Source organism: Chiloscyllium punctatum, chromosome 16 (assembly GCF_047496795.1).
Source record: "Chiloscyllium punctatum isolate Juve2018m chromosome 16, sChiPun1.3, whole genome shotgun sequence".
Lineage (NCBI taxonomy): Eukaryota > Metazoa > Chordata > Chondrichthyes > Orectolobiformes > Hemiscylliidae > Chiloscyllium > Chiloscyllium punctatum.
This window is the reverse complement of record NC_092754.1, coordinates 34729517-34747837: the sequence shown is the minus strand read 5'-3', so window position 1 is coordinate 34747837 and position 18321 is coordinate 34729517. Positions and strand designations below refer to the sequence as shown.

At 38.8% G+C, this 18321-nt stretch overlaps 1 protein-coding gene across 8 annotated transcripts in view; it reads right to left on the bottom strand.

The window, feature by feature from the left end:
* The window catches only part of disp3 (dispatched RND transporter family member 3), a 507963-nt gene that overhangs the window by 15030 nt on the left and 474612 nt on the right, over positions 1 to 18321 (bottom strand). For all 8 annotated transcript variants that reach the window (XM_072586713.1, XM_072586711.1, XM_072586710.1 and 5 more), the window contains 3 exons: positions 9383 to 9528; positions 6205 to 6364; positions 2020 to 2133 (listed from right to left, as the gene is read on the bottom strand). In XM_072586713.1, coding sequence (XP_072442814.1) covers positions 2020 to 2133; positions 6205 to 6364; positions 9383 to 9528 — 420 coding nt within the window. The remainder of the gene's footprint in view (positions 1 to 2019; positions 2134 to 6204; positions 6365 to 9382; positions 9529 to 18321) is intronic.

Sequence of the window (18321 nt, the reverse complement as noted above, 5' to 3'; positions counted from 1 at the left end):
TGGAGAATGCATAGGATACATGAGCTCTCTCGTCATTGTATTGAAGAGTGGGCTTGGGCTGGAGTGGGATGGCACCTACTCTGCAGACATGAACATTTCTGAAACTCCATCAGAAGATAGAAGTACATCATTGTCAGTGAGGAACTAAATTTCTGGATCAGTATATATAAAATGCTTCTGTGTAGCATTGAAGTCTTTAGGCTGGATGACACTTTGGGTGACGACCACAAGCATTTTCTTTTCAAAAATTCATGCTTATCCTACATGTAATCTCAAGTCTTAACAAGGGCTTGCATTTCCATTCTAGCTTTCTGCAATGTTCAAGAGATTTGTTCTTGTTTTCAAGACTTTTTTTTCAACTGTAAGGCTACCATTTGTTTATTGTCGCTCAATACTTTCCTCAGATGGTAGTGTCCAATGATTTTCAAGGCTCTGAGTATTTTCATAATAATTGAGTAAGAACAGGGGGCTGACTCTGTACTAGTTTCTTTAGGAAATTTGCTGTCGCTTTTGTTTCTCAGTCTTCAAGTCTTCATTGTGTCATATGATTACTAATATCCAGGTCTTCAGTTTGGCAGTCTCTTTAAGAATATTGGACAACTACGACTTCTGGCTACCTCAAATATCATAGAATCATAGAAGCCCGACAGTGTGGAAACAGGCCTGTAGATCCAACAAGTCCACACTGACCATTCGACGAGTATCCCACCTAAACCCATTCCCCATTACTCTGCCCTGACTAATGCATCTAATGTACACATCCCTGAAAACTATGGGCAATTTAGTATGGTGAATTCATCTAACCTGCACATCTTTGGATTGTGAAAGGAAACCAGTGCACCCAGAGGAAACCCATGCAGACTCAGGGAAAATGTGCAAACTCCACACAGACAGTCGCCTGAGGCTGGAATCAAACCTAGGTCCTTGGTGCTGTGAGGCGGCTGTGCTGACCACTGAGCCAGTGCATTGCCCATATCTTGGAAACTTGTTTTTAGTCCAGGCTTTAGAGATGTAAAGAGGGGAAAATGTATAGGAATTGAAGGAAAACAGGAAAAACAGTTTCAGGAGTCCTACTTCACAAGATCTGTTGAGTTGGTTCTTCCTGATTAGAAGGTTCTTCTTGGCCTGTTTTTTCCAAATTCATTCACTGGTTTGCAAGTAGCTTGTTCACTTCAATAATAAAGGTCTCTGATTTATCATTTAAAATCACAGCTTACAGCAACTGCTGAAGGAAGAAATCAACTGGCTTTCTTTCAGGTTAAAGTGTCTTACTGCAGAAAAGAGAGAGGAAGCTCCTGATTGGAGGACACTTGGTAGTTTTTTTCCACATGTTGTTCCTCACCCGAAGTTATTCAGTTACCAGACAACCAATTACATAGTTGTTGGGAAGCAACAGGTTTTTGTAATTGATAACTGGTGTCTAGACCATAGAGCAATCAATCTCTTGTTGCCAACCAGAGCTCCATCTGAATACAGAACCCCTCGACTCTAGTTGCTTGTTCACAATCTAAACTTCAATTAATTCTTAATATATATGATGCTTGCCTTGTCTTACTCCACATTCAGTGCACTTAGCCGTTAACAAGTTTAGTTTGGTAGAGAATGGGGGTGGATGTTATTTGGATTTTCTATTGCCAGTCTTCTAGATTAGTGGATATGTTATTGACTCAGTTAATGACAAAACATAGATTAGAATTTTTGGAAAATAATTAACAAGCATTGTGTGAATATTGAAGAAATGGAAAATAACTTGCATTGATGCAATGTATTCTGTATCCTCGAGTTGATTCATTACATTATTTTTGAAATGTAGTCAATTCCATTAAATAAACCTAAGTAAACATTCCTGCAAATTTTCAACAGTATATCTTTATTTAGCTGCAATCTTAAGGTGTTACTGGAAAGCAAAATGCAAGTCATTAAAAGTTAATCTGCTTATTTGTTCACCAGTTTCAAATCCTGTTGCATTTCAAAACTGTGTACTGACAGGTAGGATGACACAATCAGTGGTTTTCTTACCTAGAATGGTCAGCAAGACTGGTAAGAGGAGTAGAACATGGGTGGTAAAAATAGCGACTGCAGCAACACAAATTATCAGGGAGAGAATCAAGCTATATAATGCACTCTGAACACCTGCAGGGACGGAAAAGACAATATAATGTTTCCCAAGTCATTTCAAAGGATAATGGAATATAAAACCATAGCTAAATAACAGTGTTTTGTTATTCTATCAGACAACCTTGTGACAATATTCATTGTGAGACTGAAGCATCAGTATGTTAATCAACAGATGCAAAACCCCTTAACCTACTATCAGATATTGTCCTTTGCTAACAACCACCAGCAATCTTCTGGTAGCCTTCACAGTAAGACATTTAATTGCAGCAACAACATCATATCATTTAGTACTTAGTAGTTTTCAGTAAAAGTGCAATGGTATTTACGTTGTCTTGTTTAATCTTTAATAATATGTAACCTAACTGGAAAATACATAGGACTGAGTTCAATAAAAATGTTGTTTGCTGAGCTGGCTAAGTCTTAAATGATATAGCTACTGGACTGAGTCTACAGAAGATGTGAAAGAACCAAAAAGAGGGAAAAATTTACCTGCCTTGTCCTTTCCAAACTACCTGTCACAGATGCATCCATCCATGACAGTATCATTAATAGTGACCACCACATGGTCCTTGCAGAGATTAAGTCCCATCTTCGCATTGAGGACACCCTGCATCGTGTTGTGTGACTTTACGCTGCGTTAAATGAGGTGCTGTGGGCCATCAGCAGCAGCATTTTATTCATCACAACCTGTGACCTCATGGCCCTGTTCAATGAAGATGCTGGAAGGCATGCTAGGAGCAGCCACCAAGCAGAACTAAACATGAGATCTCAGCTTGCTGGCTACTTGCATGCCAAACACTGGACACTGCATGCATACACTAGACATAGTTATGTCAACCCACAATCAATGGATCAAATCTAAGCTCTGCTGTCCTGCCAAATCCAGTTGTGAATGGTGGCGGACAATTAAGTTACTAACAGGAGGTGTAGGCTCCATAAATATATCCATCCCAAAAATGGGGGAGTCCAGCACATCAGTGCAAAAGAGAAGACTTAAGTATTTTTATCCATCTTTAGTCAGAAGTGCCAAGTAGATGATCCATCTTGGCCTCCTCCTGAGGTCCCCGGTATCACAGATGCCAATCTTCAACCAAGTTGATTCCTTTCACATGATATGAAGCCTCTGGATCCTCCCATGGCTAAGGGCCATGACAACATTCTAACAACAGCACCAAAGACTTATGCTCCAGGATAAGCCAAGCTGCCAAGTGAAGCTGTTCTAATCCAGCTCTAAAACTGACTTACATTTTATAATTGACTCTTAACTGTCTTTTATGGGATTAGAGATGGGCAATAGATGCTAGCCAGTGACAACATGTCTCAGAAATGGAAAAAAATAACTGGACCAACAATATAAATGTTGTGGCTACAAGAATAGGGCAGAGGCAAGACATTTTGTAATGAGTAACTCATCTCCTGTCTCCCAATTGCTTGACCACCATTCACAAGGTACAAGTCAAGAGTATAGTGGGATACTCTCCACTTGCCTGGTGAACACTGTATCGATGAATGCACTCCAACATCATTCAAGAAGCTTGACATCATTCAGAAAAAAGCAGCCTACTTGACTGTTGTCCTATCCACCCCTCCAACATTTACTCCCTTGACTACCGATACACAGTGGCAGCAGTGAGTACCATCTAGAAGATATCCTTCAGTAAGTCACTAAAGCTCCTCCAGCAGTGCCTTCCAAATCCAAGAAATCTACCTCCTAGAAGGAAAAGGGGTGCAGGTGCATAGGAGCATGAGCATGAGAAAGCTCCCCTCCAAACCACCCACCATCTTATTTGGAATTATATTGCCATTCATGGACTGTCTTTAGGTAAAAATCTTGGAACTTCTTTCCTGTCAGGACTGTGGATGTCCCTGCATTCCAAGAACTGCAGTGATTCAAGAAGGTAGTTCAACACTGCCTTCTCCAGGGCAATTAGGGATGGACTATAAATAGTGACCCAGCCAATGACATCCACATTCCATAAACACATTTCAAAGTATCTATTTCCAATTGCTCAAGAGAAGATGTTGATGAGCATTTTTTTTGGGTGGAGTTGGTAACTCAGTTAGCTGGACAGCTGATGTGTGATGCAGGATGATATGATCAGTGCTGGTTCAATTTCCACACTAGATTAAATCAGTATGACCGATCTCGCCTCTGATTAGGGATAGTCAATATGGCTTTGTGCATGGGAAATCATGTCTCACAAACTTCATTGAATTTTTTGAAGAAATAACAAAGAGGATTGATGAGGGCAGAGCAGTGGACGTGATTTATATGGACTTCAGCAAGGTGCTTGAAAAGGTTCCTCATGGTAGACTGGTTAGCAAGGTTAGATCTCATGGAATACAGGAAGAACTAGACATTTGAATACCGAACTGGCTTGAAGGTAGAAGACAGAGGGTGGGGGTGGAGGGTTGCTTTTCAGACTGGAGGCCAGTGGTGCATCACAAGGATCGGTGCTTGGTCCACTGCTTTTCGTCATTCACATAAATGATTTGGATGTAAATTTAGGAGGTAAAGGTAGTAAGTTTGCAGGTGACACTAAAATGGGAGGTGTAGTGGACAGCGAAGAAGGTTACTTCAGTGTATAACAGGATCTTGATCAGATGGGCCAATGGACTGAGGAGTGGTAGATGGAGTTTAATTTAGATAAACGTGAGGTGTTGCATTAATGGTAAGATCCTGGGAAGTGTTGCTGAACAAAGAGACCTTGGAGTGTGTAGGTTCATTTTTCCTTGAAAGTACAGCCATAGATAGATAGGATAGTGAAGAGCGCATTTGGTATGTTTTCCTTTATTGGACAGAGCATTAAGTATAGGAATTGGGAGGTCATGTTGCAACTGTACAGGACATTGGTTAGGCCACTTTTGGAATATTGTGTGCAATTCTGGTCTCTCTCCTATAGGAAGGAAGTTGTGAAACTTGAAAGAGTTCAGAAAAGATTTACAAGGATGTTGCCAGGGTTAGAGGATTTGAGCTACAGGGAGAGGCTGAATAGACTGGGGCTGTTTTCTCTGAAGTGTCAGAGGCTGATGGGTGACGTTATAGAGGTTTATACAATCATAAAGGGTATTGATAGAGTAAATAGACAAGGTCTTTTCCCTGCGGTGGGGAAGTCCAGAACTAGAGGCCAGACACTTAGGCTGAGAGGGGAAAAGTTTAAAAGGGACCGAAGGAGCAACATTTTCACACAGAGGGTGGTACGTGTATGGAATGAGCTGCCAGAGGAAGTGGTGGAGGCTGGTACAATTACAACATTTAAAAGGCATCTGGGTGGATACATGAATAGGAAAGGTTTAGAGGGATATGAGCCAAGTTCTGGCGAATAGGACTAGATTAGGTTAGGATAGCTGGCCAGCATGGATAAGTTAGACTGAAGGGTCAGTTTCCATGCTTTACATCTCTATGACTCTAGCCTGAGGTATGGTGACCCTCATCTCCCTCTAATGAAACAGCAGCCCTCTGGTCTTCTGGGACTTTGGTGATTACTATTGATATAATCAGTATATTGAGGATACGCGCACAATGCTCTGAGTTAGGGAGCACCAGGATTTTGACCTAATGATGATGAAAGCCTGGAAACAGGGAACTGCTGCATGTCAAACAAAAAGCAAGAGCTAGTTTCCTTTAAAAAGGGGCCAAAAACTAAATGCAGGCAAAATCAAATATATATTCTGTGCCAATCAGAGGACAATGATATTTTATCTGTGCTGACCAATTGCCACATCTTCTGGATCTGAAGCGGATTATGAAGGATCTAGTTTTCTGGAGGCCATTGTAAAACACCAGCGAGTATAAAGTGCATGGATTATTATGGAGTGCAAAGCAATGCTATTTATGTTCTCATTTGAAAAAAAAAGGGGCTGATTGCCCTACTCCTGCTCCTGTATTCACCTTTTGTATAGCAACACCTGAAATGAATCACCTACAAATAGCTCTTTATGTGGTATTTATTGTGTAATCTGGGTCTTCTGATCAGTTCTATTTTAATTCCAGTGGCAATACATTTATTTCAAACTTCCAATTGAAAATCTCGGGCACTTGTATTTTATCTCATGAACTCTTACACTGATCTTCCTGTGACTTGCCTATTATTTCCATGAATATCTGTTTCCAGTGCTCACAAGTCTGGAATCCATGACGTAGTGATGATTGTTCCGAAAACTGATGTAACTGCTCTTGAAGGTAGTTCTCCCATTTCAAATAATCTGCATATGTCTGAAATGATGACTTTCCTTTATAAGTTGTCTGTGAAGAATCAAAGAGATAACAAAAGGAATCAAGATATCTTCAATATATATTGTATCAGTTTAGTCGTATTTCTGTTTAAAATACAATGCCAAACATTTTTGTGGGGTGTACCATCAACAGCTTTTGTTTCTAATTTAAATTATTTGATCCGTTGATTCTGGAATCTTCCCAAAATTGTTTAGTTTTTCTTACTCTCCTCTTAAAAGTTTGTTGGTTGGATCTCATTCATTCCATTTACACGTACATTGTATTTGGCACATTGGTTTGAACTACTAATATATTAAGTACCACAGTTTCCTGGTTTCTTGGCAAATATTTCTTTCTGAACCATGACCACAATGTGGTCCCATATGTCACTTTTGTCTGTGGAATCATGCCTTGGATAAACTGACTGCTGAGGTTGCCTATACAGAAAGTAGATTCTCCACTTCAAAGTGCTCCACTATGTGAAAAAATCAGGACTTTTTCAGCATCTTTCTATGTGGGGCAAATCACTCCTTTTTTGGTTCACTAAACAAAATTCTTCCTACATAGTTCAGCTTTTACATAATGACACACTTTGAAATTACAAATTGACCCAACTGGAATAAATTCCATCAGTGTTAGCATGATTCCTCGTAGGGTGATGTTCATTTGGTTTTCACCCATATCCTTGGTTTGTTGAAGAAAACTGTCCTGTGCAGCAGATGGCATCAGAGACTTAAAGAAAACATCATTTTCTCCTCCAATATTACGTTACTCTTTTGGGCAAAATCTTGGGTTTTTTTTCAAGCACATTTGTGGTTAAGATAACGTCCTCTGGAAAATTAATCCCCTGATCTGCTTTAGGCAGGAAATGACATTCCATAACAATCCACTGACCAGCTATCATGCGCTGTACTTTTTGCACATGCAATCCCTTTATCAGTAAAATGATTGGGTCCTGAATGAATGTGGCACTAACAGTTGCCTTCAGTAGATTTAATTCTCATTGGTTTCCACATGTGGTGGAAAACTACTGGAGGTGATTTCCTGAGTGAGAGAAAGTGAGAAATAAAGTCTGAAGGACATATACTCAGTGATCCCACATATACACACTTCAACAAGAGAACTGACTGGCTATTGGAAACAGGCGCTTTGTTGATTTTTCCTTTACCAGCACAGGGATGCTGAGACCGATCATAGCTGATCATTTCAGTGGCTAAGTATCAATTAACATTGATAGAGACCTATGCTTTGTGATGAATATAACTTCTGCAATAGGAGAAAATAAAAACTTTATTTTCAAAAGTAGTACAACTGACCAAGATTTATTAAGATAAAGAAGCTCATGGACGTTGTGTTAGATGGGCAGATATCTTTAGGGCATTAAGAGGCTGTGTTGAAACCTAATGTGCCCTGCAAAACAAAAATAAGATGTTTAGAGTGGAACGGCAAATTGGAGCAGAGAAATCAAAGGAAAAACATCATTTTGGGGTTTCACCCATTTGGAACAATTTCACATTATAACTGTTTTAAATAGATGTTGATATTCTCTTGCAGGTTGAACAGTATGTTACAACCACATGGATTTCCATTCTCCTGGGATTCATGATTCAGGTTCTGCCTTGGGTCAAGAATGAACAGTAGTCCTACTCTTAGAAACATGAAAAATATAGAGTTTGGAGCTGGAGTAGGCCATTAGGCTCTACCTGCTTGCACTGCTTTTCACTCTGATAATGGTTGTTCATCCAACTTAGTACCCTGTTCCTACTTTCAGCCCATATCCTTTGATTCCTTAGTCCTGAGAACTACATCTACATCATTCTTGAAAGCCTTCAGTGTGTTGGCCTCAACAGTTTCCTGTGGAAAAGAATTCTGCAGGCTCACAACTCTCTTTCAAGTGAACAAATTTCTCTTCATCTCTGTCTTAAAAAGCCTGCCCTGAACCTTTAGACTCCTATCCCTGGACTCCCCGGTCATTGAGAACATCCTTTCTGTATCTACTCTGTTTAATCCTGTTACAATTTTACAGGTTTCTATGAGATCTCTCTCAACTGATTCAGTGTCTCCCCGTACATCAGTTCTGCAATCCCAGGAATCAGTCTGCTAAATCTTTTTATCGCTCCCTCAACAGCCAGAATATCCTTACTTAGATATGATTTGGAGGTGCTGGTGTTGGACTGGGGTGGACAAAGTTAAAAATCAGACAACACCAGGTTAAAGTCCAACAGGTTTATTCCAAATAAACCTGTTGGACTATAACCTGGCGTTGTGTGATTTTTAACTTCCTTATATAAGGAGACCAAAATTGCACACAATAAGACCACACATCTGTCCATCCAATATGCTTGAACTTTTTTTATCTTAATAAATTTTGGCTTGTTTTAACTCTTTTGCAAAGTAAAGTTTTATTTTTCTCCTGTTCCTGAAGGTACATTCACCACACGGTTGCAGAAAGACATCCCTGCTCTTATATTTGAATCCTCTCACTGTGAAGGTCAATATACCATTTGCCTTCTTCAATGCCTGCTGTACCTGCACAATTACTTTCAGTGACTGGAGTACAAGGACACCTAGGTCTCATTGTATGCTCCCCTTTCCCAGTCTATTACCATTCAGATAATAATTTGGCTTCCTGTTTTTGCTACCAAAATGGATAACCTCACATATACCCACATTATATGTATCTACAGCACATTTGTCACTTCACCTGTCCAGATCACACTAAAGCTTCTCTGCATCCTACTCACAACAGACACTCCCACACAGCTTTTTGTCATCTGCAAACTTGGAGCTACTTAATTTCCTCATCTAAATCATGAATATAGGTGATTGACTCGTGATCTGACAGATCCCATACAGGAACGCTGAAAGTATGGCAACTAATTATTTCTTGCAGAGATGTTAGTGCAATCTTGATGGGAGCTGGCTTTCTGCAAAAATGCTATTGGAAGACATAAAGGCAACTTGTTTCATGTAAAGAGCTTTGAGACATTTAAAAAATGCAATCATGATGCTAATAAATTTCTTGATATTCTTATTTTGAAAGCTTACAGATTCAAAGGCCATTGAAATCCACTGGACTTTGCCATCTTTTACTCCAACAGCACCATGAGACAGTTGTCCAGGAAGCAAGTTAGGCTCTGGAATGCTCTTACATTCTGGATGTAACATTTGCACGAAGGTTGAAATACTGTAACCTGGGAAATAAGAAGAACTTAATATTACTTACAAATCTTTCAAGTTGATATATGATAGAAAGGCCAAAGTCAAATCTGTATATGGACTTCAGCAAAGTATTCAATAAGGTTCTACATGGTAGATTGGGCAGTAAGGTTAGATTACATGGGATCCAATATGATCTGGCCAAGTGGATAGAAAATTGGCTTGAAAGTGGGAGACAGAGGGTGGTAGTAGAGGGTTGCTTCTGACAAGTGGTGTACCATAAGGCTCGGTGCTAGGTTTGCTGCTTTTTGACACTTATACAAATGAGTTAGATGTGAATATAGGAGAAATGGTTAGCAAGTTTGCAGATGACACCAAAATAAGTGGTGCAGTGGACAGTGATTAAGATTATCTCAGATTACAATGGGACCTTGATCAGATGGGTCAATGGGCTGAAGAGTGGCAGATAGAGTTTAATTTAGATAAATGTGACATATTGCATTTTGATGAGGCAAACCAGGGCAGGATCTAAGAGACTGAGGGGTGCAAATGCATGGTTCCTTGGAAGTAGAGTCACAGGTAGATAGGATGATGATGAGGCATTTGGCATGCTTGCCTTCATTGTTCAGAACTTTGAATATAGGAGTTGGAATGTCATGTTGCAGTTTTTCAGGACATTGGTGAGATCACCTTTAGAATACTGTGTACAATTCTGGTTGTCCTTCCATAGGAAAATGTTGTTAAACTTGAGATGATGCATAAAAGATTTACAAGGATGTTGCTGGAACTGGAGGGCTTGAATTATAGGGAGAGGCTAAATAGACTGACGCTACTATCTCTGGAGTGTTAGAGACTGAGGGATGAGGTTACCGAGGTTTATAAAATCATGGGGAAATGGATACGATGAATAGCTAAGGTCTTTTTCTGAGGATGGGGAGTCCAAAACTTATGGGTATAGGTTTAAGATGAGAGATGAAAGACTTTAAAAGGACCTGAAGGGTAACTGTTTAACACGGAGGGTTGTGTGAGTATGAAACGAGCTGCCATAGCAAGTGGTAGGTTGGTACAATTACAACTTTTGAAAGGCGTTTGGATGGGTATATAAATCAGAAGTGTTTAGAGAGAGATGGGTGAAATGTTGGCAAATCCAACTACATCAGATTGGTATGTCTGGTTGGCGCATATGAGTTGGACTGAAGGGTCTGCTTCTATGCTGTATGACTCTATAACTTTAAATGACAGGAGCTGAGTACAGACTAGATGTTTGATTAATTAGGTATTATCATGCCAACAAAAGTGTATGTTCCAGCTTTAAATCCTTGTCTGTGAAGAGTTTACTGATGTTAGTCATTGAGCCACAATAGGGGGCACTGGAAGGGAATGGGTAGTGCTGGCAGCTTCAATTGGTGTCAAGGCCCTCTACGCTACAACTGCACAAAATTCAGGCAGAAAATTATCTTTTGGTCTATCTAAATATTTTAAACTTTAGGATTCACAACATACACACTCTAAATCATCTGTAATCTTAAAACCATAAGATTTTGGCTCATTGAGTCTGCTCTGTCATTCTCCTGCTTCTTCCCATACTAATCAAGAACCTATCTCTGTTGTGATGATGCTGCTGCTTTAACAAGGTTATGGTGTCCTTGGTTTTTTTTTCAGAGAGGTGGTGTCCTTGGTTTTTTTTTCAGAGAGGTCATAAAAGACACAGACTCCGAAAAGTCTAAGTGTGAATGGTTTTAGGGCCAATTTTATTATAACTGCAGATATTGCCTCAGACTTTCAAGTTTAAGAAAAGCACTTGTACAATGTCAGGGAAGTGGCCAGTTCTCCCAGCTCAGCTTTTCTCTGGTTTGGTTTGACTATTCACTGAAAGCAGTCAGGCAGTTGAGAAGCTGCAAGACCCAAAGAAGTAGGTCCATGCTGAACCTCTCTCTCTGACTTCTCTCCTGTAAGATCCTGTGTTTGATTTTACCTTCTATGTCAAGGGGTGTTTATGGGGATTGTTGCAAGTATTTGGAACAGCATCATTAAGTGGGGATAGCCTGTTAGGTTTTTGGATAGGTTAAGTTATTCGGAATACTGTTCTCTTTTGTTTGTGTTTCATCTGGCAATCTTGTAAATAAATTCTGATTTGTTTGAAGCTAAGTGGATTGACCAGCTGTATTACTCCTGGAATATACGCGTTATGTTTGCTTAAAACAACTAGAAAAGTTAGAGTCTGGGCTGCTTTCATGAAATGTTTTGAGGGGTCTGGCCTGGTCCACGACACTGTCTTAAATACATTCAATGACTTGGCTTCCACAGCCTTCTGCAGTATTGTGTTCCACAGATTAACCACCCTCTGGCTGAAGAAACCTTTTCCCCTCATCTCAGTTCTAAAGGGTCATCCCTTCACTCTGAGGCTGTGGCATCTTCTCCACAGCCATTCTATTCAGACCTCTATGTATTCTGTAAGCTTCATTAAGATCCCCCCAACTTTCTAAACTCCAAGTACAGAACTAGAATTTGCAAACCACTCCTTGAGTGACACCTTCATGCCTGGAATCATTCTTGTAACCTTCTACGGACCTGAACTAGAACTCCTAGCACCCTTGTGCTTCAGATTTCTGAAGCCTTTCCCCATTTAGAAAATAGTGTATGACTCTATTCTTCCTACCACAGTGCACAGCCTCATATATTTCCTATACTGCATTCCATTTGTCACTTCTTTGCCCACTTTTCTAGTCTGTCCAAGACCTTCTGCAGTATCCCTGCCTCCTCAACACAACCTGTCTGACCACCTATCTTGATCTCCTGTGAAAAGCAAGAAAATAGATAAAGAAAGCTTTGATTAATTTGTGGGAAATATCTGGAAAATTCTTGATAGGTGTCCAAGCCACACCCAATCCTTCACTTCCTAATAAAGCTCAGGCCAGGTCATTGGAGTTAATTGAGGAGTTCCTCTGATCTTGGCAATTCTATGCAGTATCGATCTTTTGTATAAAGGAAGAGAAAGCATAGTTAGCATTTTTCCATCTCCAACGTTTCTGTAATCGAACAAATACAGTTTTCAAAGGAAAAATTTTTAAAAATGTTCAACTTTCCTGAAGATTAATTTTTGGAGAATGCAGAGCAATCCTGTTGAGTTGACAACTCTATTTAGGGAGATTATTAGAGTGCAAAAAAAGCTAATTGAATGGGCATATTAATGATATTTAAAGCTTTCAGAAGATGATCAAGAAGGAATTAGGCTAGAAAAGAATGGACAACTATCAGTTTTGCAGTCAGAAAATATGGGCTCAGCCTTTCTAATTCTGCTTCGTGATTATTTTGGCTTTACTGCAAGCCATTGAATATGACACTCATATCAACCTTCATCATCCCACCCAAAAAATTAGCTAAAAGGGTGCAGAGGCCTCATTAAAATGTGATACTGAAAGGAAAACTGTTTACAACAACCTCAGAAATTAGTTGCAGAAAAATCGCGTTCGTTGCACTGAAGCTCGTTTAAGAGCCACACGTAAGGCTCAATAATTTTTATTATCAAGTTACAGACCATAAATTATATTTTTATGTTCATATGTCATATTATACGAAACAATCCCATGGCAAAACTTTAAATCTCAGCAGGGGCGTGCTCTCCTTATGTCTTATTCAATATTTATACCTCTATTGATATAACTAAAATAACTCATTTGGTTATCATTGCATTATTGATTGTGGAACCTTGGCTGTGTGCAAATTGGCTGCTTTGTTTCCTAGATGATATATTAAGACCATACAAAATAGGAACATGAGTAAGCAGTTTGACCCGTCGAGCCTGCTCTTTCACCCAAAAGGATGATAGCTGATCCAACATTCCTCACATTCACATTCCCGCATTTTACCCAGAACACTTGCTTCTCCTAATGATCAAGAATCTATCTACAATATACCTTCAATATATACAAGGACTCTATCTCAAAAGCTTGCAGTTGCAAAATGTTCAAAAGACTCACAACCCTCTGGGAGAAGAAATTCTTTCTCATCTCAGTCTTTAATTAGCACCCCTTCATTCTGAGACTATGCACTCTCATCCTAGACTCTCCCATGAAGGGAACTATCCTCTCAGCATTTATCCTGTTAAGCCCTTTAAGGATCCTACATTTTCCAATGAGATTATCTCTCATTCTACTCTAGTGAGTAGAGTTCTAAAATGTTTAGCCTTTGCTCATAAGACAATTTTTCATTCCAGATATCATTCTAGTGAACCTTCACTGAAGTGCCATTAAAATGATATCTTTCCTTAAATAAGAGACCAAACTGCCCTTAGTACTGTAGATGTGGCCTCACTTGCAATATGCAGAGTTGCAGTAAGATTTTTCTAATCTTATATTCCCACTCTCTTGAAATAAGGGCCAATATTCCATTAGACTTCCTGATTACCTGCTGTATGCATAGGCTAAATTTCTGTGTTTCGTGCAAAAGGACCACCAAGCCTCTTTGTATTGCAACTTTTTTCTAATTATATTCAAAAATAATAATTTAGCTGATGTTGTGAAAAATGCATTTATTATTCTACATTGCAAGCATTTTTTCACACTATTGAGATTAAATTCATACCACACATTTATGACCAATTGACACAATGCTGCTGGAACATGAAATTGTTCCACATCTTTTGAATTCTGTCTTTACACATGTCCAAAGCCTGAGCAGCACTGACTGCCAGGAATAACTGCAATGTCAGTGTTGATTGATTTCACATCGTAAACTATACTGTCGACAGGATGGGTTTTGTACATGTCCAAGATTTTCTTTGGATTGTCTTGCTGGTATCACATTCTACATTTTTTGTTTGATTCTTTCAACTACTTACAGCCATCCAGCCTTTCTCATGAATGTGGATGACAATGCCTCTCTGAGATTGCTTTTGGGAAGAGATTTGTGCTTGAATATCACCATTGGCTTTAATTTTTGTCATTGCACCATATAAGACAGAACCATTATGGATCACATTTTTTTGTGGTCAGTCATCTTTAAAAGGATGTGTTTACCGCAAGCTTTGGTCTTATTTACTGGCATGTGAAAGTCCGTCAGTGTTTCACCCATATTTCCAATGCATAAACAATTTGCATCGAAAACAGATGACAAAATGGTGGAATTTAATCACTGATAATTATTGAGATCAGGTGACATATGCTGTGAAATAATATTTTTTTGAATGAGTTCCAGATCACACATTTTCATGAATCTTATGCACCATTTGGTACAGACCTTGAAATTTGGAATACCGTTTTTCTTCTCTTATGAGAGCATAGAATTGGATAATTCCAAGGATGGTATTTTGATTATTTTGCTGATGTTAGTTCACCAATTCTGCTACTTTTAAATTACAATGTGTATATGTGATTCTATCTGAAAGGTATTGTGATAAATCATGTGATACACTTTGCCTTGTTGATTGGTTCACGGGGATGTTCAGGAATGCCGGACCCATGTGCAGCTCTTGACTTGGGCCCTGGACCTACTGCATGCCACTGACATGAGCTTAGTGGGTTCTCTAAAGCCTTGAGCCCTGATTGCTGGGCCCTGATGTACCCCTGTGTCCTAGGCCCTGGGGTGGCTAGGTACTTGTGCCAGAATTGGTGGAGGAAAAACCTAAAGTTTACCAACACTGCCTTTAAATTTGTGAACTGTAGCAATTGCTGGTAAGTAAGAATTAATCACAAAAAATCAACACTTACATGAGATATGTGGAAAATTATGTATTTTTAGGCCAAAGTTAATGAGGATGATTTTTACAATGATAACTTTAACATGAATATTCAAATCTAAGTTTTATACTGAAATAGATAGATGCATAAACAGACAATAATATATGGAATTTGCTTTGTTCCTAAATATGATGATTATATAGCATTATGCATAGAACAATTAGTTGGATATGGGTCAATAAATTACCACTTTTCAGAGTATTTCTGACTTAGTATCATCACAAATATTGTCTGTAACTGCAGCATTTATCTTTGACATTACTTCAAAGTAGCTGTTGAATGATTTTAAAAGTTACTGTGGGCCATTGTTTGTAAACATTTCCTGTAATCAACTTGTTTAAAGATTCCTCTGTTTTAAACAAAGACTACCCCATCCTGGCTACTGAACTTCCATATCAGTTCCTGACTGTGACTGAAGTGGATTCAGAGAAGCAATCTAACTGTCTTTGTTGATACATCTCAGGATTTACATTCACTTTAGTGCTGAATGTGCACTTGATAACTCTTGATCAACACGTGTGTGCATCAATTAACTGCCTGGATTTTGAGTACTTTTTTCCAGTTGTGAAGAGCATAACAAATATACTTTTTCCTGTAATATATAGGGCTCATGTAAAAGCTGTTTAGCTTTTTAAAAACGTTTTAAAATACATAGACAGTCACTTCTTTTTTCAAATTTTCAAATTTCAAAAACATTTCAAATGTGTTTTTAAATTTGAAAAAAGCAAATCCATTCAGATCAGGCAGAATATGTCACAGTCTCAAATCTTGACCTCAGTAATCACTTGAATTACAGACAAACTGTCATTTTGGAAATTATAGCAAAACCTCTCATTGAAATTTTTAAAGGACAGAAAATTCTAGAACACGTGGACGACTAATTGCATCACAAAGAGACTTGGTGTTCAGGTACGCAGATCTTTAAAATGTCACAAACTGGTGCAGAAAATATAAAACAAAACAAATGAGATTCTGTCTATTTTATCTAGAAGATTGGAGTATAAGGACGCAGAGATTATGCTGCAGTTAAACAAAACCCTGGTTAGAATTCACTTGGACCACTGTGTGCAGATCTGGGCACCGCACTTTAGAAAGGCTATATTGGCTTTGTAGGAGTACAATACAGGTTTACAAGAATGATACCTGGACTTTGGAGGTTAAGTTATAAAGAGTGAATAAATAAATTAGGCCTGTTTTCTCTCGAAGTTAGAATGTTAAGGTGTGACCTGATCAAAGTCTTCAAGATTTTAAAAGACAGGGTAGGTAAAATTAAATTATTTCCACTGGTTGGAAATTCTAGAACTAAATAGTTTGAGAATTAGGGCTAGACTGTTCAGCAAAGATGAACTATCCTATAAGGGATGTTGGATTTCTTTTTGTTAAGCAAAGGTATTATAGATATGGGCCAAAGGCAGACATATGGAATTCATGAGGCCACAGATCAGCCATGATCTCATTAAACAGTGGAACAGGCTTGAAGAGCTGAATGGCATACTGTTGTTCCTACATTCTTTGGGTACCTTCTCTATTTTTCACTTACAGTATTTTACATTCTAATCAAATTGAATATGGTATTCACTGAAGCAAGGAATGTTAGTAGTTGGGGCACAAAGGAGACTTATTTCGAAAAGCTTGTATTAGAATCAAGCAGTCTCAAATATTTATCCTCTTCAGATATGCTATGATACAGCTCTGCAGCAGGTGGGTCTTGAACCCAGATGTCTTGGTCCAGAGGTAGGGGGACACAATCACTGTGCCGCATGAGCCCTATTAAGAGAAATTAGATGCAGGGTGAAACTCAGCTTACTCTGCACCAATAGTCGCATCTCAGCACAAACTCCTGAACAGCTCAATGCGCAAATGGGACATTTCTTTTCACCAATTCTCCTGTGTTCCCTCACAGCAATTAATGTAAGGTTACAGTTGTTTCTTTGCTAGGGGACCATGCCCATTAGGAACAAGGCTCCATTAGTCAAATTCATAAAAGTACTGGCAAATTTCTGTTGGTATTTCTGATATTATTAGATTTTGCACAAAAGAAAATAAATAATTGCATTTATGTAGTGCCTCTTATAACCTCAGGACTTGCAAAAGTACATTTGTTATTGTTGTTATTGTTGCAGTTTTGAAATATAATTACTGCAGTGATTTAAAAAGATGACAGCTAATTTCCATACATGAAGATTCCAGAAATAGCAATGTAAGAATGAAAAGACAGTTGTTTTTTGAAATGTTGATTGAAAGATGAATATTGTTCTTAGAATAGTGCCATGAGATCTTTCACATACAACTGAGATGGCGGATGGAGCTTCAATTTAAGTTATCATGTGATATCTATTATTTGATTGTACTATAAATTGTCAGTACTACATTAGAGAGATAACCTAAAATTTCTGTGCTCCCTTTGGATTGGGATTAGATCCTAGAGCTGTCTGACTCGGAAGGAAGTATGCTCCTAACCGATCCAACATTGACACACTGAGAAGGATGTCATATCATTTTAAAAAATCCATTTATGAGACATGTGCTTCACTACTTATTGCTGAACGCAAAGTGACCTCGAGCAAACTGTGGTGAACTGACTTCCTAAACTCTTACATCTGTTTGGTAAGATAGACACATTAGAAAGGGAGTTCAGAATTTTGATCCAGTGACAATGAAGTAGCAGTGACATATTTCTGAGACAGGATGATGAATGACTTGGAAGTGATTTTGCAGGTTGTGATGTATCCATTTATCTGTTGCCCTTGTCCTTCTAGATGGTAGCGGTCATGAGGTTGGAAGGTGCTGTCTAAAGAACCTTGGTGAATTTCTGCAGTGCATCTTGTATATAGTACTGAGCTTTGGTGATGGAGAAAGTGAATTCTTGTGGCTATGATGCCAATCAAATACGTTGTTTTGTCTTGAGTGGTGTCAGACTTCTTGAGTGTTGTTGAGGCTGCATTCATTCAAGTAAGTGGGGAATATTCCATCAAATCCCTGACATGAGCCTGATTGATGGTCGATAGGCTTTGCACATGAATTACTTGCAGCAGGATTCCTATCGTCTGACCTGCTCTTGAAGTCAGAGTGTATATATGGCAAGTCCAG